The 27,748-nt window shown below is 48.5% G+C and overlaps 1 protein-coding gene and 1 long non-coding RNA gene across 3 annotated transcripts in view; one reads left to right on the forward strand and one right to left on the reverse strand.

Moving 5' to 3' along the window:
• SIM1 (SIM bHLH transcription factor 1) overlaps positions 1–22,418 on the reverse strand; it is a 63,579-nt gene extending 41,161 nt beyond the window's left edge. The window contains exons 1-2 of one of the 2 annotated variants that reach the window (XM_083731190.1): positions 22,145–22,418; positions 20,073–20,797 (exon numbers count right to left, since the gene is read on the reverse strand). In XM_083731190.1, the coding sequence (XP_083587316.1) occupies positions 20,073–20,247 (175 nt within the window). In that variant the 5' untranslated portion in view covers positions 20,248–20,797; positions 22,145–22,418. Of the gene's footprint in view, positions 1–12,602; positions 12,669–20,072; positions 20,798–22,144 lie in introns of those variants that run through there. The other variant, XM_083731191.1, reaches the window with a different exon arrangement.
• A 3,093-nt stretch (positions 22,419–25,511) lies between these two features.
• LOC310841253 lies at positions 25,512–27,324 on the forward strand. Its single transcript, XR_014562436.1, has 2 exons — positions 25,512–25,664; positions 26,976–27,324. It is a non-coding gene; the product is annotated as an uncharacterized lncRNA (long non-coding RNA).
• Positions 27,325–27,748: the final 424 nt, after the last annotated feature.

Below are 27,748 nucleotides of genomic sequence, written 5' to 3' on the forward strand. Positions count from 1 at the left end.
AGAACCAGGCAGATGATCCCCAAAGCCTCCTGGAACAACGCCTAAACGTCGCCTGCGTGTAGAAAAGGACATGAATGTGTTTGTGGAATCGCGGTTTTTTTTCTTTGTCTGCAAAGCCCTTGTTCCTGGCATTCCTCCTTATCTCCCCTCCCTCCTCCTTGTTGTCTTTTTCCGACAATACTTCTGAAACGGCTACAGCTCCCGGTTTAAATTGAAACCATTGGATTGGACCCGCGGTGCCAAGCACAGTTTATGCCAAACCAACTAGTGGTCACAATCATCAACAACCTTAAGCAGAACCTGTGCGCTGTGGATCCGGGATGCTTTGCTAAACTAAGACACACCTGAGCTCGAAGTGCCACTGGAATTACTGAGAGGATGCGGGTATCAAAGGGGGGAGGGAAGGGGTCCAAGGGCGTGGTGGCTCAGCTGGGTTGTGGATCGCATACAACCCCGGACACGCCTCCTCTGTTGCTCATTCAGATTCTCTCGCGCCTGGATTCCAACGCACGTTTCCTTGCAAGTGCCCTCGATGCCGCCTCATCCCATTACACCCCCAAGTGGGCTTAGAATGGAAAGCAAGCGGCCCAAGAGCCGCCTCTTGTTGTTGATGCAGCTAAATCCCGCTAACGATCGCGCCCGCGCTACGCAAACACCGGGCCTTCGTCGCACAAGCCTTCGCCCTTCCCCTTTCTTCCCTCCCCCCTCCGGCCCACTCTTCTGCCAGAGAGTCTCCCACGCGTTTCCAGGGACTCGCTCGCGTTCACAAGCACGTGAAAACTCGTGAAAGCGACCGAGCCTGAGGAAACGCGAGGGCAGAAGCTGAGCTAGCTAACAATTGCGGCAGGCGCTCATATAAGATGGCATTTTATACGTTCAGTGCTTTAGCAGTGGTGCTGTAAAACACTGGAGAGGATCCGCCCCGGACTCAGACCTGTCTACAACTTGGTTAAACCAAAGAGCGCTTGAATCTAAGCCGATTGGCTGCACATTCAGAGCAATTCCTCTGTGAAGATTACTCCCAGGTAGAAGTGCACAGCACAACCCTATCCACGTTGACTCCTGAGTCAGTCCCACTGTATCCAAATGGGACTCAATTCCCAGGAAAGTGTGTGTTGGATTTACGCCTTAGATCTATAATTTACACGCCCGTGATTTACACATGCACATATACACACGTCAGCGGACCATACATCCAGATGTTCAAGGTCAGCGGGGTAAGCCGCCTAAAAACCTGAGCCGTGAAAATCAAGTCGTTTGGCCTTTATAGGTTATTTTTGCTTTCACTCTCTCTCACACACACTCTCACACACACACGGTCCCCCAACTGGGATCAGTCAGCTCTTGTCATGTTTACTCAAAAGCAAGCCCAATCCAATTAAATGGAATTGACTCCCAAGTAAGTGGGATACAGCCGAAGTCCCTAGAGCCCAGCGATTATTCAAAGCTAAGCCCGAGGGCAATCGAAGTCGTATTTCACTTTGCCAAAAAGACCGAGGACGGTGCCAACGAAGGGGAAAGCGGACCTGGAGCCACCCCGTTCAGATTTTCCCGGAATCCACTCGGCCTCCTCGGCGGCCTAGCCTTGGACTCGCCAAATGGAACAGGACAGGCGAGTCCTCGCAGGAGTTCACCTGTAGCATATATAGACTGCCTCTTCTAATAGCAACCATGACATGAAACTTCTAGCCATAGGAGCCAGATCCCTTCGCCCCCCCCCCAAATAAAATATTTGAGGGGGCAGGCTCCTCCCGCAAGTTGATGGGCAGTGCCATTCACATAGTGTGCGTGTGCCGCGTCTTGTGATTACGTAGGGCGCGGCTTACTTGCCCCTCCCTCCCTAATATTTTATTCAGGTTGGCATCTCTGCTTCTAGCACAGGTCTTCGCAGCTCTATATGGTCCATAAGGACCGGCATCGACTGCCTACATCTTGATAGCAGTGTTTCCAGCGGTTCCTTTTGGAACCGTTGTTATAGTATTGTGATGGTTTTATTTGGTTTTAACATTGTTTTTTCTCTTGCTGTACCCAGCCCTGGGACCTCCAGGTGACAGGCAGGTAAGAAATGGTACCGATAAATAAAACCTGAAGCTTCCAGAGTGTGAACCCGGATTCTTCATCAGACTTTCCTGCGGAAGTCCGGGGCCCCACAAAGCGAGATGAACAGGAGGATTCCCAAAACTGAGCCTGGTTGGCTCACCACATTTGATATGAGCAAAGCTGGAACCATTATGAAGTAAATATTTAGGGGGGAGCATTAATTCCAGAGTCTAAAACGACCCAACTAAACTTTCTGCATGCTAATTGCGTCCTCCGATTCCCCTAATAGTGAACGCGCACAGGGGCATCGGACCCTCTGCGCAGGTCTTCTTGAATTCCGTAACAAGGTACGTGTCCGGCTCTTCTGTCTCCCGACTTCATGTCTGTTGGGACACGCCTAATGGCTGGGGATCTCGTGCAGGTGGCCCAGGTGCGCAAGAAGGCAGGACGCCTGAACCTTTCCTAGTGGCTCAGAAGCGGAAAGGCGAGCAGGATTTACCAAGCCCTCCGCTCTTGTCTTCTGCACAACTTTTAAATGTCTAGGAGCCGGGTGCTACACACACACACCCCGCTTTGCCAACACCAAATATTGGGAGGACGAGATCCCAGCGGATTTCAGAGAACACCCCTTCCTAAATCCCACCTGGCCGCCTACACGTGGGAATCGTTCTTGGGGGAGTGGGAGCGACGACGGAAGTGGCTGTCAGGGAAGGCTCCAAGCTGATCCTTGCTCGGAAGTAAAGTTCAGCGTGGCTCAAGGAAGCTTCCTGAATCCCGGGGCGCCTAGAATGACTGGATTGATGCGCATTTGGAAATGCCTGTTCTTGGGTTCAGTGGCGCTCCCTCCTGAGGGTTTCAGCCTGGAAGTCCAAATTCGTGCGTGTCTGCATCCTTTAGAAGGGAGTCCCCTGTGGCTCAAGTCCCCTGTGTGCCTAAGTTGTTGGTTGGTTAAAAAAAAAAAGGCTCGTGCGTCGAGGTTTGACTTTCTATGAAGGAGCCTCGAGAGTTTATGCGCTCCCTCAGTGCCACGATTAAACGAAAGGGCGTGGCTACTCAGCTACATTCAGATAGACGTAGCTGCCTGCTTAAATGAGTATTGGATCGTTTTTTTAAAACAACAACAACAACCAACTCCTGTAGGGTTCTTTTCTCTTCTTCGGGAAACTGAAAGTACTGAAGCCTGAGTGGCCGAGGGAAGCGGGAAGGTCTCAGACATTCACGGGTTCCTTTCGTTTTGATGTGTTTATTAGCGGAATTAAGAAGAAAGACGTAAAGACGTGGGTTTTTGGGGGGAGGGGAGCTGCCTGGATGTGCAGATCTACAGAAACGTATTAAGGAGGTTTGGATTTAAACAAGCAACGAGAGTAACGCTGTCTGTGGGCATACACACATACACACCTGTCGACTCACGAGACCCTCTCTGGGCGATCCAGACGTTCCCATTCCAATCTCTGTGCTTTTCTCAGTTGCTGATTAATCCGAATGCAAAAGGGGGGGAGAGAGGGGGGGCCTCCTATTTCTCTTAGGCTACTAAAAGTGGAGCAGCAGATCCTGCCCCGGCGGGTTAATGAATAGCCTGCCTGCATTACAGGTTAACTTTTGGACAGAATCCGCAATTCTATTCTCTCCCGCCTCCCCGCCCTGCTCTGCAGCTCTTTTGCTCCTGTTCCGGGTGAACTCCTCCCTCCAGCCGAGCCAAGTTAATATTTTCTAAACAAGCGCTTTGCTCGCCCTTCCGAGCACTTCTCTTCCAAACTGAGCCACGTGAGATTTAGGAGGGGGGCAGGGAGCGAGAGCCTTCTACTGGCCAGATGTCTCCATCCTTTCCCATGAATGACTGGCCGCCATCTGACCATTCTCCAATCCTTTGGTCTCTGGGATTCCTTAAAACCTCGCCGCGGTGGTGGGTGGGCGACTTTCAGCTTTTTCAATCCACAAGCCAGGGGAGGTGGAGGGCGTCGAGGCTGCTGTCTTATCCGCTTATTGAGAGAAGAAGCCCCACTGAGCTCAAGGAGACTTAGTTGCCAGTGTATTGTAAGTCACTCTGAGTTACCTTGGTAAAGAAGTGACCAACAAATTTAATTGACGGGTGGTGATAGACTTGCACTGCGACTCAAGCTGAGTAACACTGACATCTCAAACTGACTGATCTCCCCTAGTTGCTCCGGTCTAAAACGCCCCATTGATTCAATAGCACTTAGCGCTACAGGAACATGGGGATCCTACGAGCGTCTACTCAGAAGTGAATCCCGCAAAATCAAAGGAGACAGAGGTCAAGGAGAGAGTGGAAAGGCTTGCCCCCTAAGTGCGTTTGGATCACAATCTTGTGGCCGGAGATGTTCACCCGGAAGTTGCAACGCAATCCTAATCGCGACTACTCAGAAGTAGTCAGTTTAGTTTTTCCCCTACCCTGCACCCCCTCGCTTCCTCTGAAATGAACAACATTTTAACCCACGGATCCTAAAATATTTATCGTAATGACAGTTCCTTTGGAATCAAGCTTGGACTTAATTCGAAACGTTTCAACTAAGTCTTCCGCTTGCATTTATTGCGCGTTAAGACACGCTGAGTTAAAAGGGGGTACTGAAAAACTGCAGCTTCAGATACATTATAGTTCGGTATCTTTTATTTTTAAAGTATTCCCCCCGCCCCGATTTTAACGTTGAGTAAAGTTGCTAGGGGTGCACTTGACCTACCGCAGCCAATCCCCACCCCTTCAAATACTGTAGTCTGATTGCATTTTCTTCTTCTTTTTAAAAAGTGAGAAACCCAGATCCTCTCCCCCTCTCTCTTTGCCTTTGGGATTAGGTTGGTCAGGAGATGTAAAGGTTTCTTCTTGCAATTTGGAGAGCCTCGCTGAAGCAGAGGAAGAAGAAGAAGGAGCGAGAATTGGAAGAGATGAAGAAGGAGCTTGGAATCTGAAGGGGGGATTTTCCCGGCTAAAGTGGTGGAAGATAAAAAGGGAAAACATAATCTATTTTGGAAGATTTCCAAGCTACGCTACATTAACCTTCCTAGGTAAAAAAAAGGGGGGGAGGAAATCTCCGTTCCGCGCTTCGCCGAGCCTGGTTTATCATATTTACATAAGTAGCCTTAAGAAGTGGGTGGGATGTATCTATTATGGCTCTAACGAGCTCACATTTCGCTTGAAAAGCCGGGCGAAGTTCCACTTCTGCTTTCCTCGCGATTCTGTTTGAAGGCAGACTCCACTCCCCCCGCCCGCCCGCCCCCTGCTCGCCTGCATCTTTCCCATCATCCCACCCCCGGATTACCTTCACGGCCTGCCTACCGAGGCTTTGTGATTTCTGGAAATGAGATTTCGATTTCTAAAACAAGAAACCAATTAGTAACCAAATGAGGCGGAGGAGATCCACACCAATTGACCTAATCCCACAGGCACCGTTGACTAGGCAGGCGGGAGGACGGCGAACAGCCACCCCTCCTGCCCCCTCCAGAGGCGACCAGGCAGCTGCCGGCATCGCTGGCCGGACGACGAGCATCGATCGCGCATGGGGGAGAGCCGCGCGGAGTAGGGCAGGAGGATGGCGTTTTTTGAACCACTTCTCCTCTGGCCCGAGGGTCGTCTTCTGATCTCTGAACCCTCGAGACGGAATTTCGATCCGGATTAAGAATGCCTCTGAGCTGCCATCCTAGGCGCTCTGCACTTCCAGTGGCACAATCTTGCTCAAAAGTGGGGGCTACTAGGGAGGGCTTGCGTGAAGATGCGTCGCCGCCGCCTTCTTTTTTGTTGCGTTTGGTCCTGGTGAAGCTAACCGACAGAAACCGATTCGATAAAGCGCACACCATTGTGCTGGTCTGTGCAACGCAAACTAAGAAAGTATCTCTCTTTCTTTCCCATTCCCTTCCCTCTCTCCTCTTCCCAAGTCGCTCACCGGCGCGCGGCCATTAATATTCAGAACTCGGGTTTCTTGCAACCTGCCTACTGCTCGAGCTGTTGCACCGAAGACAGAGAAAAACTACATTTGGAAGCAGCCTCTGCGGAGAATAAAAAGACAAGGGGAAATCTTTTCAAAGTATACAAGGTGCGCGCTGCAGGCAAGGTGTGCAGAACTAAAAGGGGCCTCCGCAGAATGGATCTCTTCTAGTCCGACTGGTTTCTCTCCTTCCCCCCCGCCCCCGCCACCCACCCGATCTAAGATTCCTCACTCGGATTCGTATGCTTACAGTATGACAGTGGAAGACCAAACACAGTCCTAGGGAAAGCCACCCCAGCCGAGGGAGAGAGAGAGAGAAGAGAGGACATCTCTAATCAAGGCCAAGTGTTTGGGCTCGCCTCTCCTCACTCACCCAGCGGGATTCCACTAGTTACAAATAAATAATAGGAAAGAGTTCATTTAACAGGAATTTAAACCTGTGTTTTTTTTAAAACAAAAACAAAAACACCCATATAAGATTATTATTATTTTTTCTAATGTCTGTATCACTTTTGGTTTTAGCAAACAAAAATAACCACATGTCTATTATTAAAGGCACAAACTGAATATAAAAGGCTTCCCTATATTATTACATTTACTTCTATTATAATGAATCACGAACACCCAGAAAACATTTTCTCCTGTGTTTGCAACTTCAAGAATGCAGTTCCATGCAGCAGGTAAATCTATGAGGAAACCGCTACAATAGTGATAGTAACATTAAAAGCTGAGAAAACACCTATGTAGGTGTAGGGGAAGCTGTAGACCATTGCTGTACTACTGCTAAACATTACTAAAAATCTGCTACAACATTAGTGTCCCTGTAGTAACAGCATTGCCCATGTTTCTCACTGCAGTATTTTCCAGTAATAATCGCTGATAGCATTATTTATTTTTATTATTTTATTATGAAATGGTTTGTGTGGCCTACTACAGCCTGCCCCACAGCAGGAGGGATATAAGAAGCAAAACAAGTTTTTAGTCTTATTCATACCAGAGGAATTCTTCTTAGGATCTGAGAGAATTTTACCTGCCCCACACCAAGCCAACCTAGAATTACTGTCTGTGTGCAATGCTAATGCTAACAAATGTGATCTGGATTTTATCTGCCTCTGTTCCACAGTTTCCCACCTATCCTGAGGGATTCTGATCTGGATTTCAGGAATCAGCCACAAAATCTGCTTTCCTTTTGTAGTCATCCAGAACAGATTGTTCTATTTGCTATGCACCCAGTGCCCTAAAAAGCCTAACAAAGGCCACCTACCCAGTAAGCAGCTGTGGGGAAATATGAATTGGCTCATCATTTCACCACCACCTCCACACTTCTTATTCCAAGGCAATTCGTCCCAAAGTAGACAAAATGGGTCTTGTTCCCAGGTAAGTAGGCATAATGACTGCAGTCGGAAACTCAGAAATTAGCTCTACAGATTTCAGTTGAGGCCTACTCCCAAGTAATAACACATAGAAAGCTGCAACTTAAAATCCCACCCATAACCCTGTTAAGCCCAAATACTGCAGGAAATGTTGAGATGCAACACAGCTTGCCTATAGGTTGTTGGCTTTGCATGGGAAAGAGTAGATAGACAGAAGAATCTGCAAGCATCCTAGGCTGTCCTTCGACCTCTGCTGACATTCCTTCAGCTGCTGGACGGAAACTCTTAGCGCTGCTGACCTAATTTCCTGCTCCTTCATTCTCAGCTTGGGAGAGGAGACATCTTTGTAGGCCTCTCCCGCTGAGAACAAAGAGCAAGCATGGCTCTTTGTGCATCGCCACCTCAGATTAGAGCGATGAACGTTCCCATCAAACTTCCTTTAATAAATGTAGCTTTATTACTTTCCCAATTCGGCGTCTCTCTGAGCCTGCATCTCAAGGTAAAGTGCGCTTCTCCAAACGGGACTCGGTGTTCAGTTCAGCTTTGCTGGTGCATTCAAAGCTCCAAATGCCACCCACTGCCAAATTAAAGAACTGGTTTAGGCGGGGTCCTTAACCCACTGGTTGGAAGGGGAAGCAAGTATCATTGAACCCAGTATTTCGGAAAGGTGAGTTAGTGGCTGCATTCAGAAATGTTGGGAAAGGGGACAAGGAGAAGCTCCACTCTGTCACTGCACTTCACCCTCCCAAGTGGGTCATTCGAAAAAGAGGTGGTGGTTGGACGCATGTTAAGCGCATTCGGAAACCTGGAGCGAAAGGTTTGAGCGAAGGGTTTTGATCACTCCCTCTGCGAGAAAGTCCTAATGGCCTCAGGGAGACTAGCTTCCTCGTAAACATACAGTAGCACCGATAGGCTGCGATCCTATGCATGCTTTTCTGGAAGAAAAGCCCATTGGACGGGGGGGCCTTATATATCTGAGTAAACATGTCAAGGATTGCTCTGAACGTTATTTTTTCAGGACCCCAATCCCCCAAAATATTCCGATTTTCAAATGTGATTTTCTACTTTGGGGTGTTTCTATATCCAGTGGCTTTTTAAAGGGTTATTGAAGGATCAGGCTAATATTTAACATGTCTAATACTGTAGTGGTTTTTGTTTGTATTCAAAGCGCGTCCCGTACACATTCTTACAACAACATCGCAAGGCAAGCCAATACCACAGTCTTCACATATTTCAGCCTAGAGCCTAAGAGCTGCGTGTCCCCTAAGACTTCACAGTACACTATCTGTGTGTCAACGCTCTGCATTATACCTAGCCAGAATCCAACCTTTATTTATTATTAGACCGCGGGGAATAACCTCATTTCCCTTCGTACCATCCGACTGTGCAGTGATCTTTCCACCCATCTTTCTTATCTAGAGTAGTTCGCTGCCCTTGGAAATTGCAGCGTTGGCTTCCTGCAAACCTCTATTTCCGGCACCTTTCTAGATCACGCATAATTTCCTACAGACCTGAGAAAAAATGTTGTTACCATTGTTACAGTGCAGGGCTCTTTACATACCGATAAGCAAAAAAATAAATAAAAAAAAATGGACAGGTCCCTGCCTCCACGGAGTTTACAATCTGGAATAAACAATGAGGAACGCAAAACCGGAAAGGCAGGGCTTGTGTTGAGATGAGCAGAATCCTGCCGCCGCGTTTATTTAGTATGAAGCAGGTTCGGTGGGAAGCAGGGATGAGACCCTGGGCTTCGGAGACACAGTTAGGACCTTCGGTTTGTTAATTCAAGGACAAATTATCCGACAAACATATTCTTTGCTGTCATCAAACTAATTAAGGCAGAATGCATGGAACTTGCTTTGGTAGATCTACTGCACCTTTGGACTTATTTCACTCTTGGGCCGAGTTTGCACTAAGGGCTGTGCCCAAGTCTAGGATCTGGGAGTCCTGTGTTCAAATCCTCAGTTGGCTACGAAGCTCACAAGCTGATCTTGAACCAGTCACTGCCTCTCAGCGTGACCTACCCCACCCACAGCGTTGTTGTGAGGATAAAATGAAGAGGGGAGAATTATTTGCACCGCCGTTAGCTCCATGGAGGAAAAGATGGAATATAAATGCAACAAACAAAACCATAAATAAATAACGCACAATAATACAATTACCCTAAAAGTAAGTGCCAAGGGGAATGGTTCTCCCTGACACAATCTCCATCTATATACAGGTGTTTTATTTAGAGCAGGTGTGGGGAATATTTGGCCCACTAGGGTGTTGATGAACTACAACTCCCATCAGCCCCAACAAGCACGGCCAATGCCCAGAGGTGATGGGCATTCAGCCGCCTCTGGAGGAGGAGAAAAGGCTCGTCACCCCTGGTTTAGAGAGACGGGGGAGCATTCCATCAGGTGAGCAGCCTGAAGCGGTACAGCTACTTCAGGAGATGCAACCAACACCCAACGTTATACGTATTTCAGAATGAGTTTCGCTCAGCAAACACGCTGCAGCACGATCTGCTCTTGAATGTGGACACAGCGCAGCCCTGGACCAAAGGAAGTGGCTGCAGTAGACATCTCGATACCTTCTCAGGTAGTCAGCCCGCCGTGGGTTTTTCCTAATCTACAGAAGAAAAGCTTGTCACGTTCTTTTCAGCCGAAGAGGCTCGGGCTGAACCTCAGCGGGTTGCGGGTCGCCCGGCCGTGGTCACTCTGTCCTTCCAATTCTCCAGCAACAGTCATATACTTGAGAGCCACTCTCTGTGTCTGTCCTGGTCCCTCAAAAGCTGGACTGAAGCAACCACCTGTCTTGGCCCACTCCGACCTCTAGTCTAGCCAAGGCCTCCTAACAGCGCCTCTTCTCTGCTCTACCGCTGAGCCACGGCTCTTGTGCTACAAACCAGGCTCGCAGGAGACGGAGGGAAAGCGGGTGCAGCCCACCTTGACCTAAACCCAAGTATTGCTTCTTAATTGGATTGTTGTTGAGGAGAAAGGAGTTACGGAACGGTCCCCCCCCTCCTCTCCACCGTCTCCCTCCCTCCCTCCATTCTACTGAGAGCTTAAATAAAAGTGCTTAAATAATGCCATCTTTCCAGATGGCCTGATCTGCTTTTACTCTCGACGGCAACAGGAGATTCACGGCTGGCATGCGCGGCACTTTCAGGTTGCCAAGGCGCTTCCAAATCCATCGATCCGGGTTCACGAGAGACAGATAGCAGGAACAAGCCCGCGCGGGTCTACTCGGAAGTAAAATCCCACTGAGTTTCTCCCAAGCTAGAACTGCAGCTAAAGCTAAAAGTCACATGAACCACATTGGATTTCTCCAAGGAGCAGGCAGGCAGTCTTACAGACATTTGGCCGACTGTATCGACTTTCAATCCCCGTCTCTGGGAAGGGTTTTTCCCCTCGCTTGTTCTCTGAGGTCAGCGCTCTCGGGTTGACTGTCGAGATTCCTTACAGGAGCGGGTCTCTAGTTTGGAGACCGTTCACCAAACGAAAACCTGGTACAAATCCAGGATGGGGGTTGTTTTTATCTCGATCATGCCCACCTCGCCCACCAAGTCTGCCCTGAAACACACAAGTTTGCGTTTAGACTGTGCTGTCCTATACATGTCTGCTCAGAACTTTGAGTTCAGTTCCGTGAGTCTTACACCCAGCTAAATTCGCGTCTAAGACTGTCGATATAGATCAGATGAGACTTCCTATGGAGCCAAGGTACCACCAAGGTACCACGTGAGGCAGAGGTCTTCTGAGAATGCATTCTGCGCTTCTCGGAAGTTTGCTGATTGACTATTTTGCTTATGAATGCTCACATTAAAAATCATAATACATATTAATCTGTCTCTCTTTCGCTCTGGACTCAGAGGAGAGCAGCGAGGACAACTGTGGCGCATCTGCTTATTCAGACTCGACTCAGTCTCCCTGAAGGCTCCAGACGAGGAAGGTCTGAGTGGAGTTTGCCACATCCCAGGCTTGGCAGAGGCATGCGCAGTCTTTGACCCAACCCATTTCCCTCACCACGTGGCGGCCCTTCAGCCTCTCGGTTTGTCGAGGAGACCCTGGTCACCAGGCGGCCATTTCAGCCTGCAGCTTAGAAAATGAGCACCTTTTAAACCCCCTCAGCAGACACTTCACCACTTTCTCGCTTATTTTAAGGCTTCGAGGATTGATATTAATTCTACCCAGCGATAATATCCAGCACCTCTCCTCCAGTGTCCTCTCCTCTCCCCACAAAGAAGGCAGGAAAGCGAAGCGCTTGACTTCGAACTGGGTTGAATTGAAACACACAAATTCGAGTATTCGAATCCTAGGGGCTGGAGCAACCTCGACAAAATCAGGCATGCCTCCGACACCACCGGCCGGATTATTGGGGAAACTGGGATTATTGAGGAATGCCGCAGTCCTATACACATTTACCCGGGCGGATAGTAAGTCTCATTGGGATTTACTTCTGAGTGGATGTGCATAGGACTGGGCTGTAAGTGACTCGCACACAATCAGAGGAAAGGGGACTTGGACTGTCAGTAGTTTTAAGCGATCGTTTCAAGGGACCTCAAATTTCCTCGTTTCCGTGTATTTATTTAGGATGGTGTGTGTGTGAAGGGTGTGTGTACTCTGATTACTGAGAATAAAAACCAAAGCCCCACACCGAGGAGGCTGACTTTTCACTTCGACAGACCCGGGTTCTGCCATATTTAGGTATTTGTTAACTAACTTTACGCGGGATCGGCTCAGATTCGGCCTTGCAGAACCATCAGTTGCCAGCGACCTCTACAAAATTAAAGACCCTGCCCATTAAAAAGCACAAATCAGCTCTGTTTTGCATGCATATAAAAATGTACGCAGAAACAAAGTGCTGTTTGTCTTTAATAATAAGTGGAATCCGGTGGTTTAATATCCTGTGATTTAAATAATATCAAACGGTACATCTGTAAAACGTTTTATCCACACAAACCCAACTGCCATACTTTTTTTAAAAAAAAAAAAATCGTTAGGAAGCAGAACAGATATGGATTCATTCAGCCTTGGAAAGCAGAATCGTATTTTACCAGGAAAATAGACAACCCGATTAAGGATGAATCATATGCTCACTTACCTGGGGGGAAAGTCCCATTAAACTCTATAGTATTGCTCTGTTAATAAGACCCATAAAACGATTCCGTTTTCCATGCTAACCATAACAACAGAGGAGGAAAAAAATTAACATTTCGTCCTGAAATCCTTGGGGAAAGGAGTGAGGAGGAATTATTTCACCACCTACTAACCTCACGACTGATGAAAATATCTGCAAACAGCTTATTAATTAATACCATTACCACCACCACCACCATTATTTTATTCTGGCGTTCGAGGCGGGTTTCCGCGAAGAAATTACGGTTTTTGCCAATCAGCCTGACCTCTGCTTTTCTCAGCCATAAATCTGCTTTTGGAGCAGTTATGCCGGGGCTTTCGTTCTGCACTTCACATTTCAAGTCCACATCAAAACTGGAATCAAACAAAGGGAGGCAGCTTAAAGGCTTTTAAATGAGAAAAACGTCTGTAAGAAAATAAACACTGAAACCCAATGCTCAATCATTTCCCTCAGCAGCAAGAAAAACAGCATTAAATCACCGATCCACGTGGGAAAGGGGGTTGTTGTTTTTTCTTCCTTTTCTCCCCTTTGTTGTTTTTGTTTTAAATACCGCCTCCCAACTAAAACAAGGCAATGGATTTCAATACTGAAACGCTAAACGCATTTATTTATTTAACAAAATAGTAGCTGCAAAATGATGGAGTGTAGAGCTGCCGAGCTGCATTGCTAAGCGATTTTGAGTAACCCTAAGCGGAGCGGCAAGAAGCTGCCGGTGCCTGTTCAAAACGCATGTCCCATTCAGTTTAATGGGGCTTTAATGGGGCTTACTGCATGGTAAGTGGGTATAGGATTGCAGCCTGATCGCAGCGTCCAGAATCCAACTAGTGATGGAGTGACAGTACTTCTAAATATGTATGTTTTCAAAATCTTCGCATTTCCTTATTTTTGCTATCAAAAAATGATGTCAAGCGCCTGTTTAATCCGCCAGCCCGCCCACCCCAAAGGAGATGGGATGATTTCGGTAGTTCTCACGTCGATGATAATTATGAAAATGTTCATTGATTTCAACTCACCCAGTGTTCTCCTATTTTTCCGATTGTTTGAGATATATATGTGGTGTGTGTGTGTGTGTGTGTGCATTGTGCGCGCCTGTGTGCGTGTGTGTTTCTGGTCACTTAGTGCATAACGTACACACAGATACACCCACGCACGCACAATGCACACACACACACACACACACACACACACACACACACATATCTCAAACAATCGGAAAAATTGGAGAACACTGGGTGAGTTGAAATCAATGAACATTTTCATAATTATCATCGACGTGAGAACCTCGCGGAAATTCCCTCCACGCGTTGCTGCTGTTTTAACTTGCACTTTTACTTTTGAAACACCGCAAAAGAAGTACAGCAAGGAAGTTAGCAAGCCCTTTTTCGATGTAAGGCCTGCGGAAAGGATTGCCTATCTCATTCTTGCTGTCGTTAACCTTACAGCTCTTTTTAAAAACAACAGCAACAAATGATTGTTCTAGAGAAGAAATGAATACTTAGAGGCAAAAACTCTGGACTTTTGGACCGCTATTCTCCTTCCTAGTGGTCCAATTCTTGTAGCCCTTTTCAGACAACGGTGCAATCCAGCTCTGTCCAGTCCACACCCGCCCACTCCGCACACCTAAACAGCTTTCTTTCCTATCTGAAGAAGTGTGCATGCACACGAAAGCTCATACCAATAACTAACTTAGTTGGTCTCTCAGGTGCTATTGGAAGGATTTTTTTAAAAAAAAAATTATTTTGTTCCCATGTACTTGAGTTCTCTCCTCTTGAAAGACAGGTGGAGGGGGGAAATGAATCAAACGCTTCACAGTTTCAGTTGCAATTTTTAAGCAAGACTCCTACTGGATCATAAAAATAAATAAATTACGAAATAAGCGAGAGAAATATCAAGCGCTCACACACAAAAATACCGACAACCAAAGAACCTTTCCATCGCAACCAACCGGCAGGCGAAAACCCGCACTTTGTGTTTCAAGGTTAGCTCTAATATTCGTTCCCCAGACCTCTCGGCGTTGCCTGCGTGGACCCTCCTCGACCCCTCTGTCTACCTGCCCCTCGGACGTACCAGTCAAAATAGCCGTTTTATGTACGTGAGCAGCTATTGCATGATTTCTACAAACCAATGTAACTGGGTCATTAGTTAATATCCTATTTAAATTACCAAAACTTCACTGAGGGACAGCCCCCATGGCTTCAGTGGGACTTGCTTCTGAAGACACCTCCTTGCCCCGTCTTTAAAGCAACGAAGGCCACTCCCTGGTTTGGGCATCGGATTATAAGGTTTCTAGAAATCTATCCGCTATGGTTTGTAAACCCTTCCCTATCTGGAGGACCTCGGGCCGTTCGATCTAATCTTGCACAGGTGTAAAGCAACAGCTACGTAATAACTGCTGGCCCTCAAGCATCTGAATGCAAACGCTGCTTAGGAAATATTTTAGACAAGAGAGACGAAAAGACGCGTGGCATGCTCCTAAATCGCTGAGCTGTGTTTCTCTCCTTAAAATATTTTACCAAACTTTAGTAACGTTTGGGGAAACAACAACCGCAACAACAACTCTCTACAACAGATGGGGCATGGAAGCAAGACAGGCTTAATGGTCTTCTGCAGCATTTCATTCTGCGAATAATGCAACCTTTACAGCAGGGTTCCTTTAAAAATGGTTCTGTGGTTCAGCTACTTGGCCTGATTTGGCTCAGCCAAGAGTCCTTCGATCCCTAACAGACGGTCCCCGAACTGGGCGCTGACGTAGAAAGCCTAGCAAGGCTTCGCCATGGCGTCATTCTCTCGTTTGGCTACGTCACTCGCTCCGTCACTGCTTGTTTCTGGGGTGGAAGTTAGCCGGCTTCTCACCTTTAAATGTGCTTTTGTCCTTGGAGGAGAGGAGGGGGTGAGAAGAGGAGGAGGGATGCCCCCCTCTCCCATTTATTTGTAAAAGGATCAAGGCCAGAGCTTGTTCATAAACACAGGAAGGCGAAACGGAGTCCTGAATTTGACCTTTGCCCTCCAAACCGGCGTGAATACGAATTCACTTAAGATCTCTGGGGACTCGGAAGGAGAGAGATGCGGTAGGTGTAGCGAGGTCTGGCATTTCCCTTCTTTGCCTTTACGCAACATCTGGAGAGCTCAGGAAAAGGCAGAAAGCGTCATTCCCACCCCCACCCTCCAAAAAGAGAATTGGTGCAAAAATAAATTAATCACCTACTACTGTCTGCGATTGCGTGCCACGGCGCGTCCATTCTCACAACACGCCCAGACCCGGATCCTAAGCAAATCCCACCCTATTCCGCTAAGCATTTCAGGCCCTGTGAAAAATTCGGGAGAGAGGCGATGTATTTGCCTGTCTTCAAGAACCAGCCAAGAAAAACAAGTCAAAATCCAGAAACCAGCGGTAGCTCCGCTTTTAAGTGAACCTGCTGGTGTTTGATGTGCTAAGGCTTCGATCCCAAGGCGTACTGGGAGAGGGAAAGGGAGCGGGAGCGGGAGAGGGAGAGGGAGAGGGAGAGGGAGAGGGAGAGGGAGAGGGAGAGGGAGAGAGAGCACCCTTAGACCTGGGGAATCTAGTCCTACGTTGTTCAGCCGGGCTAAGTTTGCCAGGGCCGCTTTAGGTCAGAGGCCCAGCACCGTTGATGGGTTGCTGATGGTGCCACGTGTACTTCAGAGGAAAGAGATGGCTTGATAATACGGGGGAGGGGGGCGGTGAGCCCGTGGCCCTCCAACGGCTGCTAGACTCCAGCTCCCATCAGCCCAACGTCCAATAGCCAGAGGTGATGGGAGTTGTCATCTAGGATCTGATTCCCCCATCCCTGCCTTGCCATAGTAACAATAATGGTTTGGATGCCGCTGGTTTGTTTCTACGTCTGCTTCTAAAGCTCGCTTTCCTCACCCCACTGCTGTTCTCCTTCCTCGCCTTCCTTCAAGTGGCAATCCTGAACATGCTCAGTCCGGACCACACACAGATAGATCCTGGGACTCCTTCCACATGGATACAACCATTCCGCAAGGCAGCTGTGCCCGAGACCCTGCTTGGCGCCACTGAAATCGATGGGGCTTCATCTAGGCGGCTAGGCTCAGGCCTGTAGGCCCCGATCCCTACTAAAGAAGTAAGGAAGACCCTCAGCCGAGTCCGAAGCCCAATTAGGTCTTGCAGGCGAATTCTCTCTGCGCCCCTTTCCCAAAATCAAGATATGCAGTCATTTTAACCAAAACGCAAGCCATCGCCTAAGACGCCTTCCCCATAACCCTTCCCTACCTTAGCCCACACATATAAAGAGGATGGTTGAGGTGGGGGTGGGGAGAAAGAGAGAGAATGAGGGAGAGAGAAGCGGGTGCGTGCTCAGGAAGAAGTTAAATTCCCCTTGCCTGAGGTGGGATTTATTTCCTAATCGCTGGATTTAGGCTTGCTGTCTAGTGACTGCAATGGGCTTGGAAGCTCCTGGGTGTCGCGCGGTGCCCAGCACGTTGAAGATCGACCTTAATAATTAAAAAATTAAAAAATAAAAAATGTGGAGGGAGCCCACTTCGGGCAAGCACCGGAGCCCAAATCCAGGCCAACCTTAGCCATCCGTAACTGGAGCTGAACACCTTTCAGTAAGATTTTTATTGAGATTTCCCCATACAATACAAGAATATTACAGCTGCCTAAGATAGAAAACAAGAAAAAGAAGCAAAAGAGAAAGAGACAACAGAGATAAAGGAAGTCCGAGCCCCCAAAACTTCTCGTGTTGCCTCCGAGTGTGGCAGACGCTGGGGCCATTACCTCAGCAGCGGATCTGGCTCGCTTTGCCCTTGACCACCTCGATTCCCTGGCGGCTTTCGCTCTCTCTCCTCTCCCCCCACCCCTTTCCTTTCTCTTTCCAGACATTCGCCGGCTTACAAGCCAGGGGAAGCTGGGACAGAGGATCAGCCCTTCTTTGCCTCCTCTGATTGCTCGCAGCCGACAAGCAACACCATATGCTTCTTCTGATCGCACAAGCCCGCGAGGGAGGCGCCGGTAATTGCGCAGAGCTGCTGCAAAGCACGCTCCGGAGGAAGCCCGCCGGGACCGAGGAAGCGGGCAAATCGTGGCTAATCATCTTTGGAGGAACCCCAAGGGCCCCCCACGGGCCCAATACTTCCACAAGTTCCACGTGGACAGTCGAAAGGAGCCGCCTTTTCGAAAGGGGGAAATTAGGAAGGGAGGGTGCGCATAAAAGGTCTCCAAAAACTGTGCGCCGGAATGATAAGGTGACTTCATCGCCTTTGCATCTTCTCTCCCTCACCCCAAGAGTGATTAGCACCCTTCTCCTAAACACGGATATTTGGGAGCAGCGGCTCAGTGTACAACACAGGCTGAATTGCTTTCCCAAACACAGAGCACTATCCAGCCGATATTGAGCGCGCTTTAATCCCATCAACCGCGGCATAAAGGAATGCGGCAGGTGTTGTGTATGCTGGTGAAGTTACCGGCTCTAGCTGGATCATGCCCACCTTGAAATCAAGGGAACTTCCTTGCAAACAAACGAAAATATGTATGTGCAGAAGGGGAATCTGGAGGTGCCTTGGGTATGTGCAGGACGGTAAAGAGAAAATAATCATCATCATCCCATCCCAAACTGTCTTATTTTCATCTAATGCTTGTATAAATAACAGCAAGTTACATGTTGCAAAGTATGGGTGCGATCCAGCCAAAGTTAATTGTGTTTAAATCCCTCTGGTTTCTTTTGCTGCTCTCTGAGCATGTGTTTAACTCCCCCGCTTTCGGAAGCTAAAAAGAATGAAAGTTGGATCCTGTTTAGCCTGATGCATATTAATAAGTTGAACTGCACGTTGCAAAATATGCAGAACGCACAGCTGGGTCACAAGCCCAGTTATTTTGAAGTCCCCTCAATTTCAAAGGAACGTTTTCTGAGCAAGTATGATTGTAGACTTTCTGGGAAATAAATTCCACTTCAACTTATTTCCAAGTGAATTTGGTCGGGGCTGACTTTCTGTAAAAACAAACACCTTGCGCTTGTGTTCTCCTCGATTTCATAACTGAAATATCCTGTGGATGCGATCGCCTCACTTCCCCAATAAAACTACATATGTTCTTAAGGCTATAGCTATCCTAATGATTTGTTTTCGTTAACTCCGCCGGGAGAAATTCCAGCCCCCCCCCCCCATTTCCTATACCCCCTGGTTCCTGTTTATCTTTACAAAATATTGGTATCATCCTTAGTGAATTTTTCTAACCCCTTAAAAATAGCCACTGATCTTATAACGCCAAATACATATTTTAGATTAATCGGGATCATATTCATATCCCGATTCCATGTAGACGGGAAAGGAAGTCTCATTTGGTGACAGCAGAAAACACGAGGGGCCCTTAATCCAAAGAAGAGTTTGGAGCGACGCAAGGAAGTCCCACGATTCTCTTCCGACTTCAGTCCCAACATATTTGCGATCCTGGTTTCACAGGAGAAAAGCCCTTGGCTTACTGACGTTTTTAAAGTACACAGGATCCTAGAGTAACAGTCTGATCTTTTTGTTTTTGGTTTTTTAAAAAGCAAGCCGAACATTTAGCTAGGCAATGGGAATTTCCTCTTAAAAGCCGTTGCCAGAGGGGATCGAGGCCGATGTTCCTGGCTTTTCTTTGGATTCCGCCCCCCCCCCCCGTTTGAAGTTTGTCATACCTTATTATTAAGGAATCCTGTTCTCCCCCCCCTTTTTTTTAAAAATCACACTACTCCAGAAAAACACTCCAGCTATTTCCCCCATCCTAATCACCCAGAACGGGCAATTAACGCATCCTTGCTTCTTACGAAGAACTTTTAACACCAGGAAAGACTGTTTTTGTTTTTCGCTGACTACACCGACGGCCTTGATTCATGCCTTCTCAAAAACCTGGACCCTCGACATCAGTTCCAGATGTGCCACATTCATGCATATTCAAAAGAGGCATTTAAATTCGTCGGCTCCTTCCTCCGCCCCCGCACCTTTCTCCACCGCGATGCGACGCATCTGTCCGCGGCTGCCTCCCTTTTTTTGCTCGGCACAGAAGCCCAGGGGCTGCGCGCTGTCGATCCATCCATGCAAATATTTAGCCTCGTATTAATTCATTTCCCCCACCTTCTCCTCCCTCCTGCCCAATTTATCTATAATAAATATGAGAGAATTGCCCTTTTGAGCAACGCACGTGGCTTCGCCGGGAGGGAGACGCGGGGCGGAGAGAGAAAATGCATTGTTTGTTTTACTGGAACAAGCAGCTGAGCTCTGAGCCTCGACGTGTTGACAAAGGTGCCAGCGGTTCCCAGCCAAACACATCCTATGTACCAAAGGGGAAAGTGTTTATGGGCAGGGAGGGAGAGAGGGGGAGCGAGAGAAGAGAAAGATTTATTTTTGAAAGAGAGTGGGGAGCCACTCCAGAGAGCCGTCTGGTGCGAAAACTACACAGGCCAGAAGAACAGGGCCACGAGGCGACTCCTCCTCGACGGCTCCCCTAGTCCGCTCTTAAACTACTGGACCAGATGAGAGGAGGAAGAGGCCAGCACTGTGGGCCTCCTGGGCTATCAAGGACCTCCCTCCCGCGCGCTGATTAGGAAATAGGGGTGGGTAGCTGAATCCCGCGACAATGGGCACCTACCTTCGGGGAAAACCACCCGCATCTTCAGGTAGCTGGTGGTGAGCCTGATGATGGAGGCTTTATCCAGCTGCGAGGTGATGGCGGAAGGCAAAGGCAGCAGTTTGGCCAGTTCGTAAAACTCGCTGTTTTCTTTCTCCCGCCTAGTCCGGGCCGCATTTTTGGACTTCTCTTTCATGGTGGTTTCTTCCCCTTTCTTTCTGACAGTGTAAGCTCCACAGATGCATCCAAAAAAATAAACAAAAGTGTGTGTGCGGGCGCCTCGGTCAGTTCCAGCAAAGCATCGTGAAATTGTTTGTTGCTTTGTTTTGAAATCACAAAGTCATTTTAAATTGCGGGCGCGCGAATGCTTAAGCTTCAGGGTGCGGGATGGTGATAGGTGCAAGAGCATCTATTATTATTATTATTATTATTATTATTATTATTATTATTATTATTATGGAGCTGATTATCAATGGGCTGTAAAAGTTGCGAATCCAGCTCTGGGAATCCAAAAGCGACTGGCAGAGAGGAGAGCGGCAAGATGGCTTCAGAGCTCAGCAATCCAGTCAGGGGGTCCTTGATGCTTTCTTCCTGTCGTGGCTGAAAATGTAATTCCGGGCAAAAGAGACATGATAGCGTCTCTTCAAACGTTTGACAATCTCCAGGCCTCTCTAGCTCTTCCTCTCTCTTTGCGGGTTAAAAAGTGGCCGGGAATCTGCAGACGCAGGGACCGTTCCTTCAGGCTACTGTGAAGACAACAACGGCAGGGAGGTGAGACGGGGAGGTCGAAAGGTTTAATTCTCAAGGGAAAACATCGCGCCTTGGAAGCATTCTGCGCTGTGTAAGTAAGTAAAGCCTTTCCCCGGAGGGAATGAGGTTGACATCCACGTGGGCATCCTTCCCTGGCAGTGAGTCCCACTGAACTCAGCGGAGGCTTGCTTTTGGAGTCAGGCACCTGTAGGATTGCAATTTTGCGCACACCTCCTTGGGTGTAAGCCCCGTCGAGCCCAGCGGGACTAGCTTCCGAGGACTGCAACTGGGGCCAGTGAGTGTCGCTTTCAGCATTGGGAATGGGAGGAGGAGGAGAAGGGATCAGATGGCCTCCCTTGGAAGCGGCACCGTTTCAAGTGGTGCCCATTCCTCCGAATAATCGAAACCAGGGGGAACGCTTCGGCTCTGCGTAACTCCATTAAACAATACATCACAGATGCAGAGTCTTTAACCAAGTAAAAACAAAATGTAATCACCACCACCACCATTATTATTTAGGGCCCAGTCCCATGCAGATGTTCTTATGACACTCTGTTGATATCAGTGTTTCTCAGATTCTGTTCATTTTAACAGGGTTCGCGCAGATTTCCCCAATAATTTGGGCCCCTTGTTGCTGATATTATTAATTATTACTATGGTGTCAATCTCCCATTTCCTCCTAGCAACCAGTTCTTAGGAGAAAAATACAATCAATGGTGCAGCCAGAAAGAATTGTAGTGTTGGAAGGGACACCGACACCGAGGGTCATCTAGTCCAACCCCCTGCAATGCAAACGGTGCTTCCGATCCAGAAATGAGTTAGGCCGGATTCCTTCGCTTAACGTAGTGTCCGGTCTTGTTTGAAACCCATTTGAACCAGTTCAGCTATTAAATCCGGTACTCTGGCTTAAACACTTTGAGGATGGCGGCACCTGTGGATAATGAAATCAGCTAGTCCCTCCTCTCCCCCCTCCCTCTATTTGGATCTCAATATGGAGAGGGAGGGATGGTAGGATCAAACAGAGACCTCTGTCGCTCTGCCCTTGGAGAACCCTCCGCAGCTGATCCTGTTCGGGTCCCTTGCAAACGCTCCTTCCAAAATCATTCTCTTGCACTGCTACGCAGAGATCCTTCGAAGGGAGTGCTCCCACCCGCTTTCCCCCAAAAACAGATTTTCGCAGCAAGGGAGAGCATCAGATAACCTTTATCTGAGCGCCACATGGGGGGGGGGGGAGTCCGGATGTTGTTTGGCCATGTCCGAAGGGATCGCACCTCCCCGCTCCCCAAAACAGCCTCGAGGGCCCTCGCCTCCCCCGCCCTCTCGCGTGCCCTTCGGCCACTTACCTTCTGTCCCCGCGCCCAAGGTGACAATCTCGGCGCTTGAATGAAACTCAGGAAGATCCTCCCAAGGTGGAGAAGAAGTTCGCTTCCCCTGCCGCGGGCAATGGAGTTTTCCTCCGTCCCATCTCGCTTCGGTTTCTCCCAGGTTCGCCCTGGGCTCTAATCTGGGATGAAGAGGGGCTATTAATGAAGATCCCTTAATTTCCGGCTGAGAAATGCCTAATAAACTTCTGGATAGCCAAAAGGGCTTTTTAGCACAACTTCATTTCTCAGTCCTGCTTTCTTCTAGCCCGGCCTTAATGCCACTCACAGAGCTAGCTCGCTTCCTATTGGAACGGGGCTCCGAAAGGTCGGCCTCTCACTGGCTGGGCGGCGCAGTGACGTCACCGCATGTCGGACACACCCCTTTTTACCCTTGCGCGCGCCGCGTCGGGTTTCTGACCTCCGCGCTCCGAAGGAGGGGACGCGCCAAGAAGCGGCTGGATCGCTCCGCTCCGGAATCCCAGGGAGATGAGAAGGAAAGCACCCCGACGGCAGCTCTTCGACAGTCCTGGGGAAAGAGCACCCCGCTCCTATTTCTGCTCGCGCCAGGCTCATGTTAAACCACTTTTCTTCTTGCAACTGGAGAGACAGGAAGGTTTTGGGAGTCATGGTCCCCGCTGGACCAGCGCTCTTCCAAAGAGGCAGATCCCTTGTGCCTGTGAACTTGGAGGTATCGAACGCAAATAACGCCCGTGGGAAACTCAAGGAAGAGTGAAAACGTTTAATGGCCTCAGAGTCAGACCCTAAATTTATTGGCCGACGTTTAAAAATAAACCGTATCCACTTCTGTTGTCCACGGGGTTTCCTTCCGAGTGATCAGTTTGAGGATTGCTGACTCAAATTCGAGCACATTATTTGGAAATATATTTTCACGAATTTCTATCCGAGTTTAGGACAGAGGTTTACTAGCCTCCTCTAGAAACAGATAACAGAGCAGAGTAGTAATTGTTTAATAACAGAGCAGAGTAGTAATTGTTTAGGATCTGTACAACCCACGCCTCCTTAATGCGCTCTCGTGCCGGTTTGAAGGACAGTCACACGTTGGGACGCGGCGCGCCACTCTTGACGATTCAATAAAACAGCAATCAGCTTTAAATTATCTGTTGGCAGAAAGTGGGGCGAACTGCACCACTTCAAGAAGAAGAAGAAGAAGAAGAAGAAGAAGAGGAAGAGGAAGAAGAAGAAGAAGAAAGTCTTGCGAGCTGATGATAATGGAGGCGGATTCAGAACTGGAAAGGAAGAAAATACGCACACATACAACTGGAGGGCTGGCCAAATCCTAGGAGAGAGAATTAACCCCGCAATCCTCAGCACATCGTTCCCTCACTTCGTGTGTTTTCGGACGGCAGCCTGAAAGTGTTTCAGTTTCAGAAGCAAAAGAACGTGACTGTCAAGAGCTCCCTTAGCCAAGGTCTGCCACGCAAGTTTTCGCCTGGTGGTGGAGGGATTACAACTTCTCTCGTTTAAAGTAAATGAGCACCGAAAATGAGCAGATAAAATGTGTAAATGTGCAGAGAGGTAATGAACAGGGGTGTGTGTGTGTGTAGATAGATACACACACACACACACACACACACACACACACACACACACCTCTGCCTGGTTACACGGGATGCTTCTGTTGCCTTACATTACAATAAGGCAAGGCCAATAGAACACAGTGGGACTTACCTCCGAGTAAACACGCATAGGCTTATTTTGCTGCCAACCTATTATATACACTTGTCTGGGCTGTGCGTGTCAATGGGACACGTCAAAGGTTGCGCTATTCATTAGTTGTTATCCAGCAGTGCTTTAAAAGCCCAGTTAAAATTCCCTTCGTTTCCGTTAGATGTTTGGATTAAAAACATCATCTCTACGGGTTTTTAAGGGACTAGCTAAATAGAGCCATGGCTCTGCTTGCCTTTGGAAGACGACTCAGAGAGGCTGTTTCTTTTAAGGATCACCAAGGCGCAGAACGGTTTAGGAAAGCGAGGCCTCAGACGCTGGATCCCGAACACGTGCAACCCGTTTCCAATATGTATAGGATCAAACTGCACAAATAATTTCTCAGGGATAAATGCAGGGAAGAGGGTGAGGTGGACGAGGCCTGTATAAACCCACAGAATATATTTAAAGCATATCTTTTATATCTGGTCTTTTGGGTTCATCTATTTAGCCCTATGGGAAGAGCAGGCAGGCGGCATAATAGTGTGGATTGTGTTTGCTCTCTCTACTGATCTGAAATGAAACGTGCCTCTAAAGCCAATTATGTGCATGCTCAGGGGGGCAACTGACTAAGCAGCCACTGACTACTAAAATTTCACGGCCAGGCCCGGAAGACAATGTTTTGCTAAGGCGACTAGTGGCAAAAGAATTTCCTTCTTTTGCACAACTATTAAAAGCACCCGAGTCCTGTTCCTCTCTATATATACAGAGAGAGAGAGAGAGAGAGAGAGAGAGAGAGAGAGAGCATACTTGGGGACATGATCCTTGATTTAATGCCATTAAGTGTTTACTCTACCCTGATCTGCTGTTTTGTTTGTCTGACAACGGCCAAATGTTATGCAGGTGGAGTTTTCGGATGGGGAAAAAAGTCCTTCTGCAGAGGCGTTCCCCGTGGCTTAGAGATTTGTACGTCATAAAAGAAGGAGAATGTGGATTTCTCCGGAAGATTTTTATTTTGAAAAACTGTTTGGATCCCCCCTTTTCTAAATGGCCCTCGCCTTGAAACTTTGGACACAGGCAAGATATAAACATAATAATAATAATTATTCCAAAAATGTCCTCAAACTGTCGCTTAATACGAACCCAGATCTTGGAGCCTTTAAGCTTCCAAAGATAGCGGAGACCAGCTTTCCCTTTCTTCCAGCCCTAAACGGATGCAGGAAGAGATCACAGCTTCCAAGTTAAATGCGCTCTGGGGCAACGTGCCTTCCAAGGGAGCAGGCGCCTGAACTCGAAATACATTTAGTGGGGAAGCCTATTTGCCAATAGACTCCAATCCGAATGCATCCCTATGAGGGAGTTAAGTCTGTGAGACTTGTGTGAGTCAAAGTGTTTGGGATTGCACCTTGGCAGTTTACAGCCGAGCTTAATGGTGGTAAATTTATTCTATTCCTCAAGAGGGTGGTAATCTTTAGTTTGTTTGTTTGTTTTCCCGATGCAAAAGTGATATCAATAAGAAACCAATGGCCTTCTTTAAAAACAGAATTCAACGCGTACAGCTTTAAGTTGGGTGGGTGGGAAAGGAGTGGACGGTCCAGGAGAGATAAATAAGAGAGGCAATGCCATTCCTTCTCTGCGGGCCGATCTACACGCTCTGCCCAGCTCAACCGAATACTGTACTGAGCCAAGCCGCTCTTAATAAGGAGTGGGGGGAATCGGTTTCAATTCCAGTCGTGGAGTTTAGCCAGGGTGGGGATCGGGCAGAGAAGACGCAGTTCCCAAACGAAGCTATAATCGCTCCAGTAACAGACTGGAGGAGATGATTTCGTTAGAGGTAGGAAAGGAAGTGCCATTAATTCCTTGTCCCCCGACGAGTCCTTCGCAGACCTGCGATTAAGGCCACCGATCGGGGGCGGGAGAGAGACGTTTCCATTGCGTCTTTTCCTGCCTTCCACTCTCCCGTCGCTCGCAGCAAACCCTCTGATCAGCAGAGGGGCGAAAACCACGTTAGGACCGCGCCATCCCACCCCTTCGTACGTTGTCACTTGCGAGGGGATTGAAATGCGCGAGCCTGAGCTCAGAAGGATCCTGCAGTCGCTGTGAGGGACAGGGCGGCCTGCAGGCGGCTTCCCCCGAAAAGAGACCCCACTGAGGTCAGGGGGCTCAGTCCCAACCGAGTGTGCCAACGCGCCCTGGGCCTTTCAGGCCGATGTACTGCTCCCCGTCGCAACTTTCGAATTCCGTTTGGCCGCCTTGGTTCGCGGTTGAAGCCCGCAAGTCTGTCCGCCGCGAAACGACAAGACGTCGGGTATCTGTGGGGATTTGGCTACTTGGAGAGGGGAAAGGACGGGAAACGGAGCCAGCGTGGATTGGGGCTTCACTAAGGCCCTGGGGGCGGTTCTAATATTGTGCTTTAAATTGTTGCAGCCCGCCCCAGGGACTTAAGGGTGAAGAGGGGGTGATAAAATAACAACAAACACCACGGCTTCCACCAGCAGCAACAACAGATTTAATCAATTCATTGGTACTTTGGGCTTGCGGGTTTAAACAGAATAATAGAATCAGAGAATTGTAGAGGTGTAAGGAACGGTCAGGGTCGTCTAGTCCAAACCCCTGCAATGCAAGAATCTCGACAAGATCATACATGACAAATGCCCATCCAATCTCTGCTTAAAAGCTTCCAAGGAAAGAGAGTCTACAACCTCCCAAGGGACTCCACACCACCGTAGAACAGCTCTTCCTGTCAGAAAGTTCTTCCTGATGTTTAGTCAGAATCTCCTTTCTTGTCGCTTGAACCCACTGGCTCGGGTCCTAGCCTCAGGAGCAGGGGAAAACAAACTTGCCCCATCTTCCATGTGACAGCCCTTAAGATATTTGAAGAAGGCTCTCATACAAAACAAGAAGAAAGAAATGTGCTTACGTTGCTAGCTTCAGGACTGCCAACACTTTCAAGCGCCTTAAACTTTGGCTGCAAATTGTCCTTGAATTGCTGCGCTGGCTTTCCAGCGTGGCTGTAAAATGCGGGGCCTACGGCACTGCCACCCAGTGCCTCCTCTCCCTCCCTCCCTCCCCCCCCCTCTCTCTCTCTCTCTCTCACACACACACACACACACACACACACACACACACACACAGCTTTCTAGAGATGCACAAAGGACGCACGCAGGGCTCTCCTTTATAGCTGACAGCCCTGGGACAGCGCGCAAGATCAGTTGCATCGCTTCAGGGAGGAACCAAAGTGAAACAGACGAGCAGCCGAAGGGCTCCTCTTAGCAAGCAACGCTGACATTCAGTCCGAACCACAACTCAAGGAGAGACCCAGGAGCTTCAGATGATGGAGCTGCGTTCATTTGGATCTGTGTTTCAGGGGACTTCCCAACCCTCGAACAGCTGCCAGATTTCCGGGGCCTTGGGGACAAAGGAGTGATGTCCAGCCAGGAAACGGATCAAACCCCAACACCCCTCCTTTGAGGAATTAAACATTGCTGCACTGGTGTCAGGCTGATTAAATGAAGTGGGATATATATCCCATATATTGCCGTGGTGCAGTTATGGAGCTTTAGACCCCCTTCTTCAGAAAAAAGAGATGACGGCTAGCCATGCTGCCTTGGGGTGGAGGTGGAGGGGCTCTCCTATTCATTCTGCTGAGAGGAGTCCTTGACATCATTGACCCAATGCAGAGAAATGTGCAATTTAGGCTGCCTGGAAAGAAGGGAATCCCATGGAGGGCAGTGGGGGGCTTAGCACCAAGGAAAAGTGCCTGCCCTGGTCCTCGAACTCTCACCATTGTCAATCCAGCATTGAAGACTGCCCACATTACTTTGGGTTGTGTGTTGTTGCCAATGGGTGGAGGTTCCAAAAAGTTCATTGATGCCTTTCAGGACGTGTCAGAAAACTAAGTTTCCAACTGGTTCTTCT

The sequence above is a fragment of the Podarcis gaigeae genome (genome assembly GCF_964106915.1).
Source record: "Podarcis gaigeae genome assembly, chromosome: 3".
Classification (NCBI taxonomy): Eukaryota; Metazoa; Chordata; class Lepidosauria; order Squamata; family Lacertidae; genus Podarcis; species Podarcis gaigeae.